A 21,671-nucleotide genomic window follows, 5' to 3' on the forward strand; every position below is an offset into this window, starting at 1 on the left:
CGTTGATGAACATCTCAATGTACTTTGACATCAGCTGGAAAGTTTTCATGGTGAATTAGATAATCGAATAGTGTAATCTTAAAAGTTCTAAAGTTTGATTTCATTTCTGAAATTTGTTGTAAATAAAACTATACATCAAAAGCTAGTTAGTAATCTATATAGACCCAATCCAAAAGTTTACACTCTATGTTTCATTATTTGCAATTTGGATTCTTTTCTGAAAGTCAACTGAGAAATAAAGGGGGGTGGATGGGTGGCTAATAATTACACTATAAAAACTAATCTATACACATATATTAGTCATCACAAACACAAATAGTGAACAGACTTGACTTTCTCGTTTTGTAGATATAGATCACAGAACAACTAAAAAAGAAACATACAAACACATTGTTGTGTTTGTCGGAAAGTTTTTTTAGAGTAACAAACTAAACAAACTGCGTAACAAACTAAACAAACTGCATTGTGTTTACCACAAGAGATGGTTTTAGCATTCAGTGATCACATATTCAAAACAGTGGTGTCTACCTACTTTGGTATATTTGGTTTTGACCACTAACCACATTTAATTTGTGTCAGTAGGGCAAACCATGGGATTTGCACTGAAAACAAAACATTTCAATACACGCAAGTTAAAAAAAACATCAAAAAACACACTATCCACTTTGTGCACTTGTACAATTGCTTATTTATGAAGTTATCTAATCAACCAATCATGTGGCAGATGTATAATGCATAACATATTGGAAATATCAAAAACCAGTCAAAAAAAAAGTCAAAAGCAGATCAAACTTTTTCCTTTTGAGAAAAACAAACAATAAATGCGATCTCTCTGACATTAACCATGGCAAGATTGTTAGTGCCAAGATGTGCAGGTTTGAGTATTTTAGATTTTCAAACACAACGGTCTTTTTCACAAAAATTAAAAGACTGAAAAAGAGTGTGAGATTGTTCTAAGCGCAGACTCTTCCAAACTGGAAGGTGAGTCTACTACACAGCTGATATTATTATGCTTTACTATACTCTCCTTAAACCTGACATGGTAGAAAGGCAATTTTTTTCTGAGTGACTTATTTGTTAATCCCAATTTTTAAGAATAAATCAATATCACTCATATCACTCAAGGCTTTATTATATATATATTTATTATGACAAAAGTATTATGATTTAGTAAAAACAAAAACAAAAATTCACAAATCTTTGATTCACTGCCTGCAATGTTCTTTGTGAGCAGTTTCCTCTAAGACTTGCTGCAACTTGTCATTGATGTTCTTTAACTGGTGTTCTGTCCCTGTGATGCTCCTCGCCTCCAGCAGCATAGCTGGCATGCAGCATGGTCCATACTGTCAGGAAAAAGTCAGACAAACAAATGACTGAGTAAAAGGCAGATTGTTTAGCAAAAAACCTGTAAGAACATTTTATATTCATATCTATAATCAAGAGATGCCAAAGCAACCCAGTCACCAAGGACTCTTTTAAGCACTTAAAGACCAAGATGAGCTGAAAGTCATCAAAGACTACGTTTGGAGCCATTTGGCAATAAGAATTTCTTTAAACAAGTTAAAGATTCTTACTGTTTCCGGTTCTTCAGCATGAGCGCTGCGTTGTTGCAGATATCTCCTGCTCAGTGCTTTCAGGTTGTTAAGAAAAGCAGTGCCCTGTTTTAAACCTGTGAGCCTCCCCTCCAGCTCACTGTGCTCTTTCTCAAGCTTCCTCAACTCAGCCTTACTCCTGACAGAGCCACAATAAAGACAAAAAAAAAACAAAAAACAGACTTAGCCAACCATGAAAAGTTTACTTATGGTGTGTGAACGTGTTGACATACAGTATGTGAAGCTAATAAAGCTCTCAAACTGTGTTAAACACTAAAACAGTAAATCTTCTACTTTTAGCATATATTGCTTACTTGATGAGTTCATTCTTGGCCTCCAATAGTCTAGATTTCTTCTGATTCAGGATTCTATTAACCTGAGGCCATCCAAAAAACAAAACAAAACAAAAAAAACAAACAGAAAAGTGATGCATAAATTTCTAGGAAATATATTTGAAGATATTCATTGTATTAGCTGCTGTGAAATGATTTGTTTTCTCATGTAAATGACTGTGTAACAACTACAATTACCTTTATAGCTTCACGTTTTACACTGTTAAACTCCTTATCTGCAGTGATCTGGAAAACAGACTTTTATAGAGTTTTGCATGCTACCCTGCTTTTACAGAATATGCCATCTCTGCATCAACTGCTATTTCAGATACACAAATGTTTCTGTATAGATAAATATTCAAATTAACTAACCTTCTCAGTCACCTCCTCCTCAAATGAGCAAGAAAATGCATTTATGGCTTTTTGAGCAACCTCAGAGCTCACTGTCTCCCTGCACAAAGTCATCAACTTAATATTTAAAAATAACAGTTCGTTATTATACAGTGTCATTAATTAGAACAGTCTTTCTTAAATAAATGAACATAAAAAATATATATTACATCTTACTTATACTGCGTGACAAATTCCTGGAACGCCTCCAGAACAACATCGAGGGCGATCGGATTTCTCCTAACTCCAGGTTTCTGCTTCTTAATGGGATTGCCATTGTCTGTAACATAAAGAAAGGATGTGTCCCTAATTATATCACAGGTGGACAAGCTAAACAACACATCCTCTCAAGTCTTGACACTCTGTATGGGTGTGTTCTTTATTCAAAAATAGACACACCATTACTGGACTAATGATCAGTCGACATAGCGACAGGAATTACATACTGTAGCTGTACTGGAACATCAGAATCCAATAGCCATTACATACACTTGTAAAGGTTTATAAACACACATTGGGAAAGTTATGTAAAAACAGAGACTCTGATGACAGCTGATTTTGCAGACCCAGACTGACTGAGCAGCAATATTTCAGACGACTTAAAGTCGAGGGGAATTTTAGAGGGGAAATCATGTGGAAGTAGAGTTGGTTGGACCTGTTTTCACAAATACGATTTTGAAATTCCCATGTTTAAATAACTTAATCTAATGACATCTGGGTTCTGAACAACAGGTGAAAATGAAAGGAAATTGGAATATTGTGATTATGTGTGTGTGTAACCCACACAGGAAATAATCTCTCTCTCTCTCTCACACACACACACACACACACACACACACACACACGCACACACACACACACAATTTAGAGATGTCGATCAGCCTACAGCAACTTTTGATTCAGGGAGAAAACAAGAGAATCGTGATCACATGAAGCAAAGGGAGACTCCTGGGATCAAAATAAAAAACAAAAAAATGTTATAGGCTTGTAAAAGAGGTGAGAATTTCAGTGGATTTGGGCAAGCGTTATTACTGAGTACAGCCTAGTTACAAGTTACGGTTATGTGACCTACTAATGATTAAGCCCTACACCTTGAACTGATAATAAAGAATCCATTTTGTAGTAAAATGAGGGATGTGTAGAAGGTATGGAATTTTTAGTGTGACATCATCTACACATTACTTAACAGTCTATGTCTGAAAATCTTATCACTCAGAAAACAGAACAGCTCACAGGACACCCCATTCTTATCAGCAGAGAGCAAAAGGGACGGTTTATTAAGTTCATTTTGGCTTTCAACACTCATTTGTGACTTCAGCTTGATTGGAATGAAAACCTGCACTCAGATACTATTGGACACTTTTTTTTTCGTATGTATGTATATTACGTTATTTATTATAAGTACTTGATGTAGGACTTTTCATAAGTAGCATCAGTAGTATGTTTCAACCATAACATGTCTGAAGAGTATAAGCTGTACTAGGAAATTATCTATAATTAAAACCACTGGAAGTCGCAGTCTCTGACAAGCTCTTTACAAAGTCCTTTATATTTCATTGTTCTGCATTTAAAACATGCTCTTCAGATGTCATGACCTCCACTTCAGGTGTCATTTTACCTAAGGATCCAGTTGAAGATTTCCTCTTCTGTTTCTGACCTCTCTGCAACTGACTGGACGATGACCCTGGCCTGCGTGATGCTGTTTGTCTCTCACTGCCTAGGTGCTGCAATTAAATAGCCGAGTCAAAATGATTATATACATGGTATAAAAGTTAATAAAAGCAAGTTACACAAGTGAGTCAATGCAATTGCAATATTTTGCTTATATCTTTTTTTTTATCCAGATTCAACTGCTGAGCTTAACATGTATGCTGTAATTGCTTTTATTGTTTTATTGCATTATCTGAAACAAATCCTACACAAATCGAATGGGAAACATATTTGTATTTTTCCTTAAGCTTTAGCTAACTTCAGCCAAGTTTTATTTTTCTCAATATTCGTTCATGCATATATGTGAAAGTGTTGTGAATTGACAAGAAAAAATGGTGTATGAGTGGAAATTTTACTATTGTGAATGAAGTATTGAATGTAATTTGAGCATGAGAGCTAACTGAACGCTAATCAAACATACCAATTTAAACAGTGACAATTGTCAATGTCAAATAAACCCTGTAATTGCAGTTGTATCTAGGGCCAGATAAGAAGGCCTTATCTTCTCAAGGACTGATATGAGTGCAGGTTTTTATTTCCATCCAGCAGGAGCCACACCAGATACTGTACTTCTGTTTAATAAGTTAATCTTGGTTTTCATTAGACTCAGGTGTGGCTTCTGCTTGGTCGGAATGAAAACCTGCACCCACACTGGTCCCTCCAGATAAGATTGGACACCTCTGGGCTACGTAGTTTCTGTAATACATTTGGAAACTGGTGAACTTACAAAGCTCTCATCCTCATCAGTCAAGTCCTCTGAAGACAAAGATGTGCTCCTCTGGCTTTGGGTGTAAGTTGCCTCAGGTGATGTGTCATTGGCTGAATTTCCATTAACTGGTCTCTGGGGAGAAAAAAGAACATCACATCTATTCATGATAACAGACACAGTTGAAAGACCAAAGAAATGTCAACAAAATACAAACACACACACAGTATACAAGTAAAAGGCTAACGAAATGTAACATTGGATATAGTTGAATCAGAGACCTTAGACTGTGCTCTTTTATTGCCTTCATTCTTTCTGTTCTTTGAGATGGTCTGCAGATGTCTGAGAATAAATAACACACATCCATACACAAACTAATCAATAAATTGATTACAAAATGATTAGTAATCAAAGCGATCTAGGTTGGTAAGGAACATATCAATATTAAAAAAAAATAAAGGAACATTTTTCAATACTGAGATTTTGGAGCATGGCCTGTATGTTCTGGTGGCTTTTGATTCCCTCTAGATTTGGAGCTTTTCTTCTGTGCCTGCACATTGTTTTCCTGTTGAGCTTTCAGATTTTTCGCAGGTCTCTTTGGAGTCTCGGTCATGCCTTGGACCTCATTCCTTCTTCCTTTACCAGCCTGTTTTACAGCTGTGGCTTTTTGTCCATGATCAGTTTCGGGTCTGCTTTCTTCTTCTAGAGCAGTGCTGTGAAGAGGATTACCTAAACAAACCAAAAAATAAAAATAAAAATTGAGATGATAAGACTAACAGTTTTATTGTGCTGTATTGTGGTGTTGAGGATTGTATTTCTCAGTGTATGAATGTTGCACATGCCATAGGAGGAATACTCCTCTCCTTGAAGGAAGCTGGCTTTCTCTATTGAGGACATGTCCAGATTTTCTGCTGATGGCGAATCATTTTGCTTCTCACTCCCACTCTGGAAATGTGCAGGATATAAGCAAGTTAGTCGAATTACAATATTTTACAGTAAGGCAGGAAACTATTAGAGTTGTGCTGATACAGAGTAATCAATGACAGGATTATGTGATACAGCTTGATGTGAAGTGAAGTTAATGATATCAGAGTAAATTTAACAAAACCTCCTTATAAACACAAATCCCAAAACTCTTCACCTCTCTTGTACTACAGTGAGTTGCAAATCTGTTATTTATTAATGGACACCATTTTGTGACAAAGTAGCCCTTCCTGTTTGTGTTACAGGGGGAAATATGCTTAAATGTGCAGTACAGAGGTTACGACAGGACCAGGACCGGGAACCTGTGATTATGTTATAGCACACAGACATAGCTGCTCAATCACCAGCCTCTTGTTTTCTCTCGTCAAGTGATTAAGACAATAAATCCATGACAGTAAGTTTCTTTTCACATACAAAAGACCCCTTAAATCTTCTCAGACGGTGTAAGCGGTAAATTATTAATATTGCTAACCGTCACTTTTGTCAGGACTTAATTTCGATTCATCCCAATGACATGAACATATTGATTTCGATCAAGATCAGGTGGGGCCAGTGAGTATATATGTATGCATTTATTTATTTATTTTGACATGCAAGTAATTGTTTTATTCTCTTAGCATAGTAGGTTTATTTATAACGACAAGTTTTGTATTTGTATTATTAAAATCCTCATGTCCAATCCACAAAGATGTCTGGGAAATTTAATTTTCAAGAAAAAACATTTCAATCAGTTCAGGTTAGTTTTGAGGTTAATTTTTCACGAATGAGGATACTAATGGAAAAAAAAGCATTTTTACAAACGTGTATGAAGTCATTTTCAATGCTACAATAATAAAAATATATAATACATCACTATATACAGTACCAGATTAACCTATGAACAACATGACAAAAATACATAAGGCTTGTCTTTTATTCTAAACACTATTCCGATGCACTGTTCTCTCTTTCTCTTCTCTTGTTGATGAAAAAGTGGTGAGTCAGCAGAACCTCGGTCATGAACATTAACTAGCAATACATTCACACTCAGGTCTAAGCGCTCCTTCAAGCGCTCCTTCATCCTCTAAGCGACTCAAAGGGGTTCGTTCAATAGGTCCAACCAGTGACAACCTCCATCACAGACGACACTAATACAGTCTGCAAAAGGCAAGAAAAAAGCAGCACGTAGAAGTGAACGAGACGGAAACTGTTACAAATCACTACCACTCCGTCTCCGTCTATTACCGTTAAAGCCACGTCTCTTTACATAAAGTGATACCATATTAACTGTTATATTTTTAAACGGCGCACATCTTAAATTTTGTTTATAACTAAATTTAAACTGAAAGCATTTCCGCTTACAGCATTCAGTGTGTTTTACTATAGAACCCTTAATTCTATACTAAAATTTTAAGGTAATTTACTATAGAACTCTATACTAAACAAATACAATTTACTACAGTACCCTTAACTCTATACTAAAATTAATATAACCCACCCTTAACACTATACAGCATTTAAATGAAATGTGCTATAGAATCCTTAACTCTACACTAAATTTAAGTGTATCTTAGCCTTAACTCTATATTAAATTTAAGTGTATCTTAGCCTTAACTCTATACTAAATTTAAATGTAATTTACAGTTTCATCTCTGAGCAGCTCCTTCAGTGACAGACTGATACAGACGGTCTTTTCTCCCTGCTGCTAAGCCTGTACAATCAGAGCTGCTCCCAGTGAACCAGTCACCATAATACACACATAATAACAGTTATTACTGTTTAACTGTAATAATAACAATAATAAAGTTATTTTAAACAACACGTGCAATAACAGAAAGGTTGAAAAACGTGCAATATTACCTGTGTGCAATGTGTCTGTTAGTGTAACTACTACTCGTGGTCTCTTTTTCTCTGTATTTATACATTGTGTTGTGTATATACTGTATATTATATTATGTCTATATTCTTTTATATATTTGCATTTCTTTCTCTTTGCTGCTGAAGAGAAATTTCCCCATTGTGGGACGAATAAAGGTATACAGTATTATACTCATTCATTCATTTTCTACCGCTTATCTACTATAGAACCCTTAACTCTATATAATAAAATTAAATAAACTTGTGATTTAAATTAAAACCGAATGCTCTTATACACCGTATATAAGCATTAATAAACCCCTAATGACCAGTGATCAGTATAAAACAGAGACATTAGGCAGATATTAGATATTATAAACCTTGGCTTCATTCTGAAGAGTTTTTAACAATCTTGTCACGCGACTCATCTTCACAGCTGAATAAGAGACAAATCACCACAAAAACAAAGATGACTTTATCCCATTAAACATCAGCAGCCGCTCCTGACTTCCGCACATATTTCCCGCGATGTGTTTATATTATTTTTGTCAGTAGAATCATTGTACAGAGGGGAGACGTACAGACTTGATTAAGTAAAGGATATGATTTCAAATATATTCCTGTGTATACATATGCAGATAAATAACTTATAAGTTTAGATATATAGAATAAATACTATTTGTGAAAGTTAAGACGGTAAAAGTTTTTAAAAAGTGACACGATAAAGACTCGCCACCCTATTTAAAAAATGGATCGCGCCTGTATTGCTTCCCTTGTGCCTGCTCAGAACCAAACACAGTTAACTGTTGCCACCTGCTGGTGCACAAAGGAAAAGGCATAAACAGAGAGAGAATCAGATTGTATTTTTACTGAACTGTAACCACATTTTATTTTAATTTTTTCTGCAGTATTTCTGCAGCTAACAGTAAAGGTTGTTTTCCTTCTATTTTTGACATCAAAATATAAGAGTAAAATGTGCCTTTATAACAATGAGCAGTATTAAACTTTAGTATTTATTTGTTTGTTTGTTTGTTTGTTTGTTTAGTATTAAACTTTTAGTAGGTTAGTATTTAAAATCTAAGGTGTATAGTTCATGAGGTAAACATATTATACTGTACTGTTACAATGATAGAAAAAGATCTGAATTAAGAGTTCGTTCATTCATTCATTCATTCATTCAATCATTCATTCATTCATTCATTCATTCATTCATTCATTCATTCATTCATCATTTTCTACCGCTTATCCGAACTATTCTCGGGTCACGGGGAGCCTGTGCCTATCTCAGTCATCTCGGGCATCGAGGCAGGATACACCCTGGACCCATCCCATCGCAGGGCACACACACTCTCTCTCTCTCATTCACTCGCGCAATCACACACTACGGACAATTTTCCCAGAGATGTCAATCAACCTACCATGCATGTCTTTGGATCGGGGGAGGAAACCGGAGTACCCGGAGGAAACCCCCGAGGCACGGGGAGAACATGCAAACTCCACACACACAAGGCGGAGGCGGGAATCGAACCCCCAACCCTGAGGCAAACGTGCTAACCACTAAGCCACCGTGCCCCCCTGTATTAAGAGTTAAAGACTCTATATGGCCAAGAGTTAGCAGACACCAGATGGGGTGAGTCGGGTAAGTGGGTTGAGTGGAGTGAGTGGGTTGAGTGGGGTACAGTAAGTAGGTTGAGTGGGGTGAGTGGGGTAAGTGGGTTGAGTGGGGTGAGTGGGTTGGGTAATAAAGAATTACATTCTGATTAATTTTAGGTGCATGAGATATAGGCACAAGTCATTAATGTAATTAATAAATGTAATTCTTTATTACCCGACACACTCAACCCCCTCAACCCACTCACCCCATTGGTCACCTGCAGTACCCACTAATCCCCACACAGTTTGTCGTAGGGCTGTAAATATGTGGGTGTGTTCTGTAGCATATAAACAACGAGTTATTGGAAAGAACTTTAGAATTAGAATCAGGTTTATAGATCAGTTATTTATCAGGTATATTTATCAGGTACTGTGAGGAATTTGTACTGTAAGGAAACGGTGACATTCCAGCTAAAGTGTGAAAGTGAGTAAAGCCTCTTTGTTTATGTTATTATAAATACAATGTGCGTCTGGGTGGCTTATATGCAGAGTGTAATTAGTACCAGTGTCTGCTAGGTGTCAGTAACGACGCCTTCAGTGTAAGTTGTATATATAACAGAGGAAGAAGACACAGTGCGACCTGTCAGATGTTTTTTCCTGGGTCACTCTGCAGAGGTTTGTGTCCGCGGGACAGTCAAGGTAAAGATTCGGCTCTGCTCTATATCACTTTTATGTGTTAAAGGACCAGAAGTAGCATTTTAAACAGCACGGTATAAATGACAGACAGACCCTGACCTGTGTATGCAGCCCGACAGACGGTTTAAACCGTTAGCTCATTAGCTAACTAGCATCTCAGCTGCAGTTTGTCTGTGATCCTTTTACCTCAGGACGTCTGTGTTCTGTTACTGAAACAAGACGACTAGATGTTAGTCAGTGTTATTCCTATGTGGATGGATTTGGTATCTAGTTTCCCAGCTGTTGTTTTAACTTGGTGTGAACATCTGATCTGTCACTGATTTAATTACAGGATTAACGAGTCACTAAATCTGTTAATGAGCTTCAACCTGATTAAAGTCACAATTTGGCGGTGGGATCAAATCATTAGCTATGTTATACGAATAGCAGCCCCATCTAACCCCAGCTCCTAAAACTACACTATACATCACTATACTGTACATGACTATACATCACAATACTGTACATAACTATACATCACTACACTATACACACCAATACATCACAATACAGTACTATACTATACATAACTATATATATATATATATATATATATATATATATATATATATATATATATATATACACATCACAATACATCACTATACTATACACCAATACATCACAATACAGTACTATACTATACATAACTATATATATATATATATATATATATATATATATATATATATACACATCACAATACAGTACTATACTATACACCAATACATCACTATACTATACACCAATACATCACAATACAGTACTATACTATACATAACTATACATCACTACACTATACACACCAATACATCACAATACAGTACTATACTATACATAACTATATATATATATATATATATATATACACATCACAATACATCACTACACTATACACACCAATACATCACAATACAGTACTATACTATACATAACTATATATATATACACATCACTATACTATACACCAATACATCACAATACAGTACTATACTATACATAACTATATATATATATATATATACACATCACAATACATCACTACACTATACACACCAATACATCACAATACAGTACTATACTATACATAACTATATATATATATACACATCACAATACATCACTATACTATACACCAATACATCACAATACAGTACTATACTATACATAACTATATATACATCACTATACTATACACCAATACATCACAATACAGCACTATACATCACAATACAGCACTATGCTATACACCAATACATCACAATACAGTACTATACATCACAATACAGTACTATACATCACAATACAGCACTATGCTATACACCAATACATCACAATACAGTACTATACTATACATAACTATACATCACAATACAACACTATACATCACAATACTATACATGACTATACATAACTATACATCACAATACCGCACTATACTATACATCACATCACTGTACATCACTATACTATACATTACAATACATCACTGTACATCACTATACAATACATCACTATACAGCACTATAAAATAGATCACAATACATCATTATACATTTACAGCATTTAGCAGACACTCTCTTATCCAGAGTGACTTACATTTGTATTTTTTTATTTTCAGTTTATACATCTGAGCAATTGAGGGTTAAGGGCCTTGCTCATTGGCCCTGCAGTGGCAACTTGCTGGTCCTAGGATTCGAACCAACGATTTTCCGATCAGTAGTCGAACGCCTTAACTACATCCCTAGATACAATACCATCGCAACATCACTATACAATACATCACTATACATCACAATACATCACTATACAATACATCACTATACTACATTATGTATCATCATACTATACATCACAATACAATACACCACTATACATCACACCACTATACATCACTATACAAATACATCACAATACAGTATAATACTATACATCACATATTTTACATCACATCACATCACTATACATTACAATACATCATGTCATGATACAATATTATACATCACAATGCATCACATTACAATATATTACTATATGTCACAATACATCACATCACTATACATTACAATACATCATGTCATGATACAATATTATACATCACAATGCATCACATTACAATATAATACTATATGTCACAATACATCATAATACAATATAATATAATACTACAGATGATTTTTTTAAAACAGATATTAAAATTAATATTATCCAGTTGACCATTAATATTCTTTCATCATGTTTTCTACTGGATTATTTTATGTAAAATGTAATTTTCATTATTCAAATGAGGTATCCTCCAATTAAACACGCATACATTATATACTTACTAATACCACAAATCTAGTTGTTGTATTTTAAACCTAAATATTTATTTACCAAACAGAGAGGGACATGGCATCATTAGTGCTTTTGTCTCGCTCGTACCTTCACACTCTAAATGGCATTTGCATGTTTTTCCTGTTCTTTAGGGTTTCCTCCTCATGTCCAGAGATATGAGTGGTTGGCTGATTTGGCATTTCCTAATACCCCATATTGTGGTTATGTGTGTGGTTGTGCCATGTGTTGGAATGGTAGTTCTCCGTTCTCTGAGTCCCTAGAATAGACTCCACGCTCTCTGTAAGCCTGTGTTGGATAAACGTCTGGATGGATTTTTACTATAAAGTTGTTCTCGGTAGAAAACAAATATGGAAGTGTGTTGGAATATCGCTTCTATATTGTTGAGTAGTAGTTGTAATATTGTAGATAAACATGTATATACTTCATGATATGTTTGAGAACTGAATGGACTTAAAACCTTCTTTTTCAGTTGAAGCTTTAGGTAAAACAAAGAGTGAAGAAAAGCAATGATTTTTATTACTGCATTTTAAGAGAAGACCTGATGTACTTGCAAACCCCCCCCCCCCCCAAAAAAAAAATAAATAAATCAAACCTCAGTTTCTTAAACATAGAGTTGATTTATTTGTGATTGAATGACAAAGATGTCAATAAGCTTTACTTAGTCATGTGGGAATTTATTGTCAGCAGGCTGGTTACTGTATGATTACATTCATGGGTGTGTTCACCTTGTTTATGAAGATTGGGAAATGTGGCTGCAATCTAGCTTTATAAAAGAAAACATCTCACTGGTACTTGGGTATGAAATGCACTTTAACATCCTAATAAGATTTTTACTTGGTTCAGTCCACTAGCTGAGTGTGTATTAGTTTCTCATGCCTTTGAATGTGTGTAATAATTAATAAACCAATAGCAGATTGTTTCCTCAAGCGAGAAGGAAGACAGCCCAAGGATATGACCCGTAGTGCTCTTTAGTCACAGCTGTCTCCAACATTCTGCCCTCTCTATTTTTGACAGAAGCTGCAGCACGTGCACAGTTTCATAATTCCGTTCATTTCCATAAGTTTGCATGCTGCTGTTAAACATGGGTGTATAGGCAACAGATTTGTCTCATGTAAATGGTGAGCTTGGCAGTCTAACCGGAATTCTAATGGAGTACTGTAGTGTTCGGTCTTGGGTTTTGACTTGATATTGACATGTTGATGTCCACAAAAATGTTCAAGTTGGCTCATTTTTATTTATTAACTTGCTTTATCCTGAGCAAAGCGCAATGGAATCAAGAACCTTATCCAAGGACCACTGAGTGTACACAAATGGATGGGGTGTTTTTATTTTGTTGTTATTGGCAAATAAGTCACCAATCCACCTAGATGCTAAAATGCTAAAAAAAAAAAAAAAAAAGTTTTTTTTCGAGGTGGGAAGAATCATTAGGGATAGTTCTGGAAGGACAACCACTCATACACACTCTTACACATAATGAAGATAAAACTCAATGAAGATGAAGATTTTACTGCCAGTCTGTCCAAACAGTACCTTGGGGCACATACTGGGCCGCACAATTAATTTCTTCATGGAACCTGATCCAGCCTGTCGCTCAAGCTGATATTACCATGTGCAGACACCACCGGGATGAATTACAGTATGTCTCGTACCATTCGTAGGGGAAGAGAAATAGCTTTTGGGGAGAAATTTATTCTTGTCAAGTTTACAGACAGAATCCACCATCCAGCTTTCAAACCATGACATGATGAACAAGAAACATCCCAACTTTGACACAGAAACAACCACCTTCTTGGCCTGATTAAAAGTGTATAGCTAACCTGTTAGCTGCATTTTGAGCGACGGTCTTGATTTGCTAGCCAAATAATTAATGGAATCAAAAGCCAGGTTTGGAGAACAGGATGCATGCATCACAAGCTGTTCTGCAGATAGCTTCGTAAGGGAAGCCTGACATGTTTTAGATTTGATTTGTATGTGCCTAATTCAAGTTAATTAACATATTTGATTAACCTGTAGAGAAGAAAATGAACTCCTTCATGAGGTGTAATGATCATTTTACTGACTTTCTCGGTGGTGCTTGTGTTTAAGAGTAACATCCAGATATAATGAACAAATATCTTAATCCCACAGCAACATCTTTGCTGAACGACAGAGAATTATTACACGTTCTGACTTAAGTCGGTTCAAGGGTTCAATCTCCTGTCCTGCTCTTTTCATCAAGCTTTAGTCTGTCATAAGGGACAACAAACACCTACATAGACCTTCCTTCATGTGTGACATTTATTTGTCTTGACTTGTTTGTGGTTAATGTGGATCTCAATACAAGTGCTTTCAGCACACCATGCTTGTGTCAGTGTTTTAACCAGCTATTTTAATACCTACTATATGCACATGTGTTATAATCCATCGAGTCTTATAAGCAAAGGACTGGTGTCGAGCCTTATAAGCAAAGCACTGGTGTGGGTGCTGGTTTTTATTCAAATCAAACAGAAGCCACACCTTATTTGAAATGTTGCTGAAATTAATCAGTTGATCTTGGTTTCTGCTTAGTTGGAATGAAAACCAACACCCACACCAGCCGTTTTCGATAAGATCAGACCCCTGTTTTATGAGCTACGTTTCTTTCAAATTCTAGCACTGAACCTCTCAAGCCGTTCGCCATGAGAAGTCGAATTACACGACGTAATCTGAAATATAGCTGCTGCAAGACCTGAAATTGTTGACCTTTTACGGAGCTGGAGAAAAGTATAAAAAGCTATCTGTTCAGTGATGCTATTACCAGCAGTGAAAAACGACACCGAATGAAAAAAAAAGAAACCGAATGAAACTGGTAAAAAAAAAAGGACGAGCAAGAGACCAGGGAAAAAAAAAACAGATGGCAAACAGATTATAAATATACATATCGATATAAAAGTTCAAAATATAATAGAAGGACAGACAAAAAGCCAAATGCACTTTTTTTTTAAAAAGTAGAGTGTAAGGTGTTCAGTGTGTTGCATTAGACACGATTCAGGAAAAGCGTGTTCTTTCCTCATCTTTGTCTGAATGGTAGAGTCACCCTGGAGTTATGTAACAACTCTTATCGCCAAAACTGGAGCAAGCTTATACATGGTGCTGCCAATCCTGGTCTCTCCAATGTACACAACCAACAAGAGGTCACACACTGTACGCTTTGTGTTATTTGCTTTTTCATTGTGCACTCAAGGCCTGTTTGATCAGTTGGGAAAGACTATTTTGAAACCCAAAAAAAAAAAATTAACAAAATTTGCCTTAAGTGCAACCATGCAATCCATGATGGCGCTCCACTTTAGTGCACTTCAGCAGTGTCGTGTTGTCTTTTGCTTCTTGTTAGGTAGAGAACGATCTGACATGCTCTGCAGAGGAGACTGCGATATGAGAAGGTTATGACCGGTGGAAAAAATATCCACCCTGAACAACCATCATCGATAGTCTTTCTGACTATATTGTGTTCTCCATTTCCTACATTACCCACAATGCCATGTGTTTGCCTGCTGTTAATGGTGCTGTTAGGAATTACCCCTTTCTTCATTTCTGTCTAAGTCTGATATCTCACCTCCTCTCCTGTACACAGACACGTTTACAAACGTTCGACGTTCACGCTAGTAACGTCGTCCCGTTTTTCATCTTGTAGATCACTACCAACCCATAGCAAAGTGGTTGTTCACCACACGCCCATCTTTGCATGACCGTATCGTACGGCTTCTACAGTATTTATAGTCACTTACAGCAACACTAGACCGCTATCAGTTATAGAGACTGAAAGCAACAGAGTAAAGTTGCTGAGAAGCCAACAAAGGAAATACTGTGCCACGTGACCTGCATATTAAACCAAAGTCCACATAGTAAAGTAGTAGGCAATGCTTTTACTGCCCCAAAAAAATCATTGTATGCTAGACTTGCTTACCACAAGAACTTGTTTATCTTGAATCTGCCTTGATTTCAATATGTTGCTGTGCAATTTTATGCTTTTATGTGGACAACAAAATGACGTCCATGCCAGGAGAACAGGTTAATGTACTGCCTCAACTGTAGCTAAAGCCAGCCATGACCATTTAACCACGTCTCACTACACTGCGACGATTCTCCGTACAAAGATTCCCCTTCCTGAATCGAACACACATGCTTCCATTTTCATATCATTAGTATGAGCTAATAATAGTTTGAATATGAATTTTTCATGAATTTATGGATCTTTTTGAAGGATGTTTATGTAGATGTTCTGTTCCATCATACTAGTCTGGAAACCTGATCGTTATTTGATGTTGATTTGTTTTTTCTGTTACAGGTTGCGCTGAAATTGAAGTGCTTTCATATGCATTTGGCATCAAACACCAACGAGTAGCGTGATTATCCCATGGGGGTGCTTACTACCATGGCCTCCGACTCCTCCCTGCAACCTCAAGCCGACAACCCTACTCCAGGCAAGCCATGCAGCAGCGGCCCAGTCCTTGCACACAGGTTGGAGGTGGATGTCGAACCTCGAGGGAAGCACTATGTGTGTGGTTCGGTGGCTGCTTTTACCAACATCATTATCACCTTCCCCATTCAGAAGGTGCTGTTCCGGCAGCAGCTGCATGGCCTGCTAGTAACTGAGGCAGTACGTCAACTTCAAAATGAAGGCTTACGAACCCTGTATCGTGGTCTGCTGCCTCCACTGTTGCAGAAGACGGTTACAGTAGCTTTGATGTTTGGCCTATACGAGGACTTTTCACGGCTGCTTTTAGATCACAGTGGGTTTTGTGGTGCTCCTGAAATTTTCACACGCAGCACAGCAGCATTTTTGGCTGGCACAGCTGAGGCAGTCCTGACACCGTTTGAGCGTGTGCAGACGCTACTTCAGGATCACAGGCATGCTGGGCGTTTCCGAAACACGGCACATGCCTTTGGTACACTGCTGCGCCAGCACGGAGTGAGCGAGTGCTATCGTGGTTTGGTACCGGTGCTGCTGCGCAATGGGCCTAGCAACATGCTCTTCTTCGGACTCCGTGGACCAATCAGGGAATGTCTGCCTGAAGCCCACACCCATGCTGGACACATGTTGTATGACTTTGTGTGTGGAGGGCTGCTGGGAGCCGCGCTTGGTGTCCTCTTCTACCCGCTGAATGTGGCAAAGTCCAGGGCACAGGCGCAGGTTGGAGGTGTGTTCGTGCCCTGCAGCCAGGTGCTTCGGGAAGTGTGGAGGGAGCGGGGCAGGAGTGTGGCGAAGCTGTTCCGTGGTGCGACTCTCAACTACCACCGCTCTTTGCTCTCATGGGGCATTATTAATGCAACATACGAACTGTTGCTGAAATTCATATGAGGAGTGACGGAGGCATGAAGTGAGAGAGGAAAAATCATACAAGATGCTTACTATCCAAACTGACTATATTTGTTCTTTGCCACAGCACAGTCTTGAAGCTGAAGGCCACTGCCATTTCCTTTTGTATTCACCTACAGATTTAACAAGGATGTGCTGACGAAAAAGAATGCTAATCCGATTCCTTTCCGAACAGCCACAGCCCTCTTTTACACCCTTGCAAGACCCTCACTGGAAGTGTCTTATAAAGCTTCAAGATGGGAATCAAGATGGTGTTACATGACTGAACAGCATTTGTCTGTGGAAAATTTGTGATTTTTATTTCTACTAATCCTAAATAAACACACAGATTGTTTCATGGACCATATCACATACATTTGATCGATCTGTACTCCGTTTCACTTATCGTCAGCGTTAAAGGAAGACTTTTAGCAGGAATTTAAATGAACAAAATTTGCCAATTTTGTTAAGTTGTTTTTGGTGTTTGAGGATTTTTTTGAGATTTTGCTTATGAGCAAGGGAAGCTTAGCCACCAGTTAAACCTACGCAAAAGATTGCTTCATAAAACAGTATAAATGTGCATGAAAATATTATATGGGCAAAAGTTTGTGTACAGTATGTAGGCTTTTTGATATAATATCCCTTTCCAGATTTAGTCCCCTTGTGCAGTTTTAATAAACACTACTTTTCTGCGGAAGGCTTTCTGCTAGATTTTGGAGCTTAGCTCTGGAGGTTTGCTCATTCAGCCACAGGAGCATTTATAAGGTCTGGTGATGAGGCCTGAGTTGCAGTTGGAGATTCAATTCTTCTTAAAGTTGTAAGTTGTCTAAGTTTTCAGTGGTGTTGAGGTCAGAGTTCTGTGTAGGCCACTCTAATTTTGTTTTCATGGCGTTGTAAATTGTAGAAGAACTACCTATGGATGTGATGATCAAGTATCCACTAATGTTTGGTCATATAGTGTGTTTTACAGTTAATACTAGCATTGAGTCTAATCTAAACAGGTTTACTTTCCACGTGCCTTTTATTAAAGCACTCTCAGGGTGTCCGGCAGAAAATTTGCTAGTTAAGGCAGTAGGGGCGGGCGGGCGGGCGGGCGGTCAGGCGGATCCCACAGACTCTGTATGACATTTAACAATTATTAAAAACAGGCACGTGCAACCTAGCAGGTGTAGAACTCAAACAACAAAATCACGAGCTAACTTACTTCACATTTGCAAGAACTATAGACTAATACAATAACAGGCTTAAATAAACCCAAAACATAAGTCCACTTACAGTTCTCACAGACACGCGTTTTATCAACTGGCTAGTTATCCTCCAGACAGTGACGGACCACGTCTTCCTCTCAATTTTGGCCGTGTGGCGCACTTTTTTTTTTGGACGAGTTAGTTAAGGCGGTAGGATTTCCCAAAGTGCTGCGGGAAACCCTGACTGTAGGCCCTGATGGTGAGCCTATAGAAACCCAAGGAAATAATGAAATATATCACTTATTCAGTTTCTGGTAACAATTAGTTATTAAAATGTAATAAAATATAACCTGGACCTAAGACTCACAGGGTGTGTTGCTACCTTGCAGTCAGTGTTCTCTACAAACTGAAGATTAATGAAAGAAATATATTAACATCATAATCCCTTCAGAATGTTGTACCTCATAAACTATGAACGTGAGGTGCACAATTAGTTTATTTATTTTTCTTTTGAAGGAAGCCTGACTGAAACCATCATAAATGTGGTTGGCATTAAAGGAGTGCATCAGAATCCAGCAGAATGTAATAATAAAAAAAAAAGGTTAGGTATACTGACATGTGAACATACAGCACACTGACAGAGTTGGTGTTTTCTACCTCTGGCCGTGCTCACTACGGTTACAGATAATGTCCATGTGTTACAGTACATCTCTTTTGATATAATGAAATATATGATAAATACATTAGCCTCAAAACTAAATGAAACTTACCACGAAACGGGTCAGGATTAATCAGCAACGATTCTGTTTGCTTTAGAGTTTGAAACAATATCGAGAAACAGGAACATAACTGAGAATATAGAGACCGAGACACCACAGCATGCACTACGCTGCATTCTTATTTAGGAGGAAAAGACCGGTGTCCTGTCCTCCAGTCGCTGTGTGATACTAACATGTCCAAGGTCACATAGCAGTTGTCCACTTGACCTCCATCCAAGTGCACTAAGGTGGTTGTCATTGACGGCGTGTGGCGTCGTGTGTAGTAACAAGAAGCACTTTTTGGTTTGGCGGACCTGAGAGGGTGGCTATTTTTATTGGATGTTTATTATAAATAATAAATTGGGTAATATTTAAAATGAAGAGCTATGTGAATAAATAGTTTTGTAAAGACTGTACTGACAAAGTGTTTGCGTGCCTTTAGTTTTTTGGTGGTATAAATGGCTAACAGAATTTTGTTTAGACAAATGAAACACAAACATGGTTAGTATTACATTTTCATGTTGTTGTTTTTTCCCCTACAAAGCCAGAATTGATGACTTTAATCAGCTATGACAGCTAGGCAGTGTGACTAGTTTATGTATTACTGTGGCTGAATTTTATTGTGGTGCTGTCCTATGTTAGTGGTGTCGGTTATACAGTATGAAAGAAGTCAGGGAAAAGTGACATTGCAAGTTTTGTCAGTTCATACCAAATTTTGTCCGGAGGCCATTTCGTGTTTGGAAGTCACCTCAGATGTGATTGAATAGCTGAGTGTTTAATTTCCTAAAAAAAAAGTATGAACTGATGGTTTTTCTATGGTATGGTTTAGGCTGTGCCTTTTTTTTTTTTTAAACTTTTTATGATTTTGTATATGAAAGAAATGCTCTTGATGTTTATTTCTTGAATTAAACCACCATCAGTCTGTACCCACAGTGCACTGGTGTTTGTGTTGTTCCATGTACACTGTGGCTATAAAAAGTCAACATTTCACATTTCCTTTCTCACAATTTCAGGTTTTTTGAAGTAAAATAACTCACCAATAATTCACCCAGTTCATTTATAGCAGATAGTCATGTGTTGGTGTTAACCCATGCAGTACCCATTTTCAATAATCTTTAGCCTCTTTAGCCATTTGGGGAAAACTGGCAGCTTGAAAGATTTTTTGCTGACCAAAGACTGTAGATCCAGTCTAGCCATCCGGAATAATGCAGCCACACAGCTATATCAATGCTCCGCCCTGGGTTTGATTAATCAACCATGTTTAATATGTTTAATAGAAGATTATAATCATATTGAAAAACAAATTGAAATGTTTTGTGAATACATATTAACTAAAACTTCGCTAAATCACGTTTTGCTTATAATCCAGCACCCAGTCTTTTTTGCTTAAAAGTCTACCAACATGCATCATGATTGGTCATTTTATTCCACATTTGCAAAAAAAAAAAATTAAAAAAGATCTATCAAATTGCAAGGGACTCTCCTGCACACAGCTTTCTTCGAGTCATTGCACAGGTTTTAAATAAGATTTAGAAATGGTCTGTTTCGTATTGTTGAATGTCTTCTGAAGGCATTATTATTGGTGCTCTGGGTCATTATGAATTGTTTTCCTACCCTTCAGCTGCCTAACGGAGCCCTACAGGCTTTGTACCGAAACAGATTGGTATTCGAATCTATCCATATCCTACCCATTATAAGAAGTGCCTCTAACTCTGTTATTTTAGATTATTTATTTTTTCCAGTTTGGGGATGCCAAGGAGAAATGTGGATTATTCAGAGAGAAATATGTATCTAAATGTAATTTAATTTAAAAGTGTTTAAAGAATAACTTAATTTAATGCACTGTTAATAATAGCAGGGCTGTATGTTAACATTTTATGTACTGTACATAGCAATGGCGCTACAGAGGTTGAAAGTTTTTAGAGTATTTACCGTCTGTTATCATGTCTGAAAACAAACTAAAGTAATGGAGTTGTAGTAATGGAATCACTTAGAGTTGATTGATGTTTTGTTCATTGTTTTATATAGAGCACAAAAATACAACGTTTTTTCTTTATTTGCTAAAAACGGAGGAGTGCAGAAACATACTGTACCTCTTACACCTCAACATTACACATTAAAGTAGAACAGATCTGTGGGCAGATGATCACTAAATAAAACACAAAATGTGTGTCACATTTCTAGCATGTCTGCTGGT

The 21,671-nt window shown here is 37.1% G+C and overlaps 2 protein-coding genes and 1 long non-coding RNA gene across 5 annotated transcripts; 2 read left to right on the forward strand and 1 right to left on the reverse strand.

Annotated features, from left to right (window-relative positions):
- Nucleotides 1-1,114: 1,114 nt before the first annotated feature.
- Nucleotides 1,115-8,096, reverse strand: cenpu (centromere protein U). Its single transcript, XM_047802115.1, has 12 exons — nucleotides 7,931-8,096; nucleotides 5,573-5,675; nucleotides 5,207-5,459; nucleotides 5,012-5,072; nucleotides 4,752-4,865; nucleotides 3,933-4,038; nucleotides 2,492-2,594; nucleotides 2,297-2,375; nucleotides 2,123-2,170; nucleotides 1,907-1,968; nucleotides 1,575-1,731; nucleotides 1,115-1,343 (listed from the first exon to the last, which is right to left on the reverse strand). Exons 1-12 carry the CDS (start codon nucleotides 7,976-7,978, stop codon nucleotides 1,206-1,208), a joined length of 1,272 nt encoding a protein of 423 aa, XP_047658071.1. The 5' UTR covers nucleotides 7,979-8,096; the 3' UTR covers nucleotides 1,115-1,205.
- LOC125139142 lies at nucleotides 2,621-4,112 on the forward strand. Its single transcript, XR_007138247.1, has 2 exons — nucleotides 2,621-3,688; nucleotides 3,900-4,112. It is a non-coding gene; the product is annotated as an uncharacterized LOC125139142 (long non-coding RNA).
- Nucleotides 8,097-9,475: 1,379 nt separating the features above from the next.
- On the forward strand, nucleotides 9,476-17,896 carry slc25a51b (solute carrier family 25 member 51b). Of its 3 annotated transcripts, none has more exons than XM_027135550.2 (2): nucleotides 9,476-9,627; nucleotides 16,519-17,896. In XM_027135550.2, the coding sequence occupies exon 2, from the start codon at nucleotides 16,588-16,590 to the stop codon at nucleotides 17,530-17,532; it is 945 nt and encodes a 314-aa protein (XP_026991351.1). In that variant the 5' UTR covers nucleotides 9,476-9,627; nucleotides 16,519-16,587; the 3' UTR covers nucleotides 17,533-17,896. The 3 variants fall into 3 exon arrangements, with proteins under 3 accessions (XP_026991351.1, XP_026991350.1, XP_026991352.1); XM_027135549.2 differs by lacking the exon at nucleotides 9,476-9,627 and adding an exon at nucleotides 9,688-9,842; XM_027135551.2 differs by lacking the exon at nucleotides 9,476-9,627 and adding an exon at nucleotides 15,582-15,733.
- Nucleotides 17,897-21,671: the final 3,775 nt, after the last annotated feature.

The sequence above is a fragment of the Tachysurus fulvidraco genome, chromosome 17, assembly GCF_022655615.1.
Source record: "Tachysurus fulvidraco isolate hzauxx_2018 chromosome 17, HZAU_PFXX_2.0, whole genome shotgun sequence".
Lineage (NCBI taxonomy): Eukaryota > Metazoa > Chordata > Actinopteri > Siluriformes > Bagridae > Tachysurus > Tachysurus fulvidraco.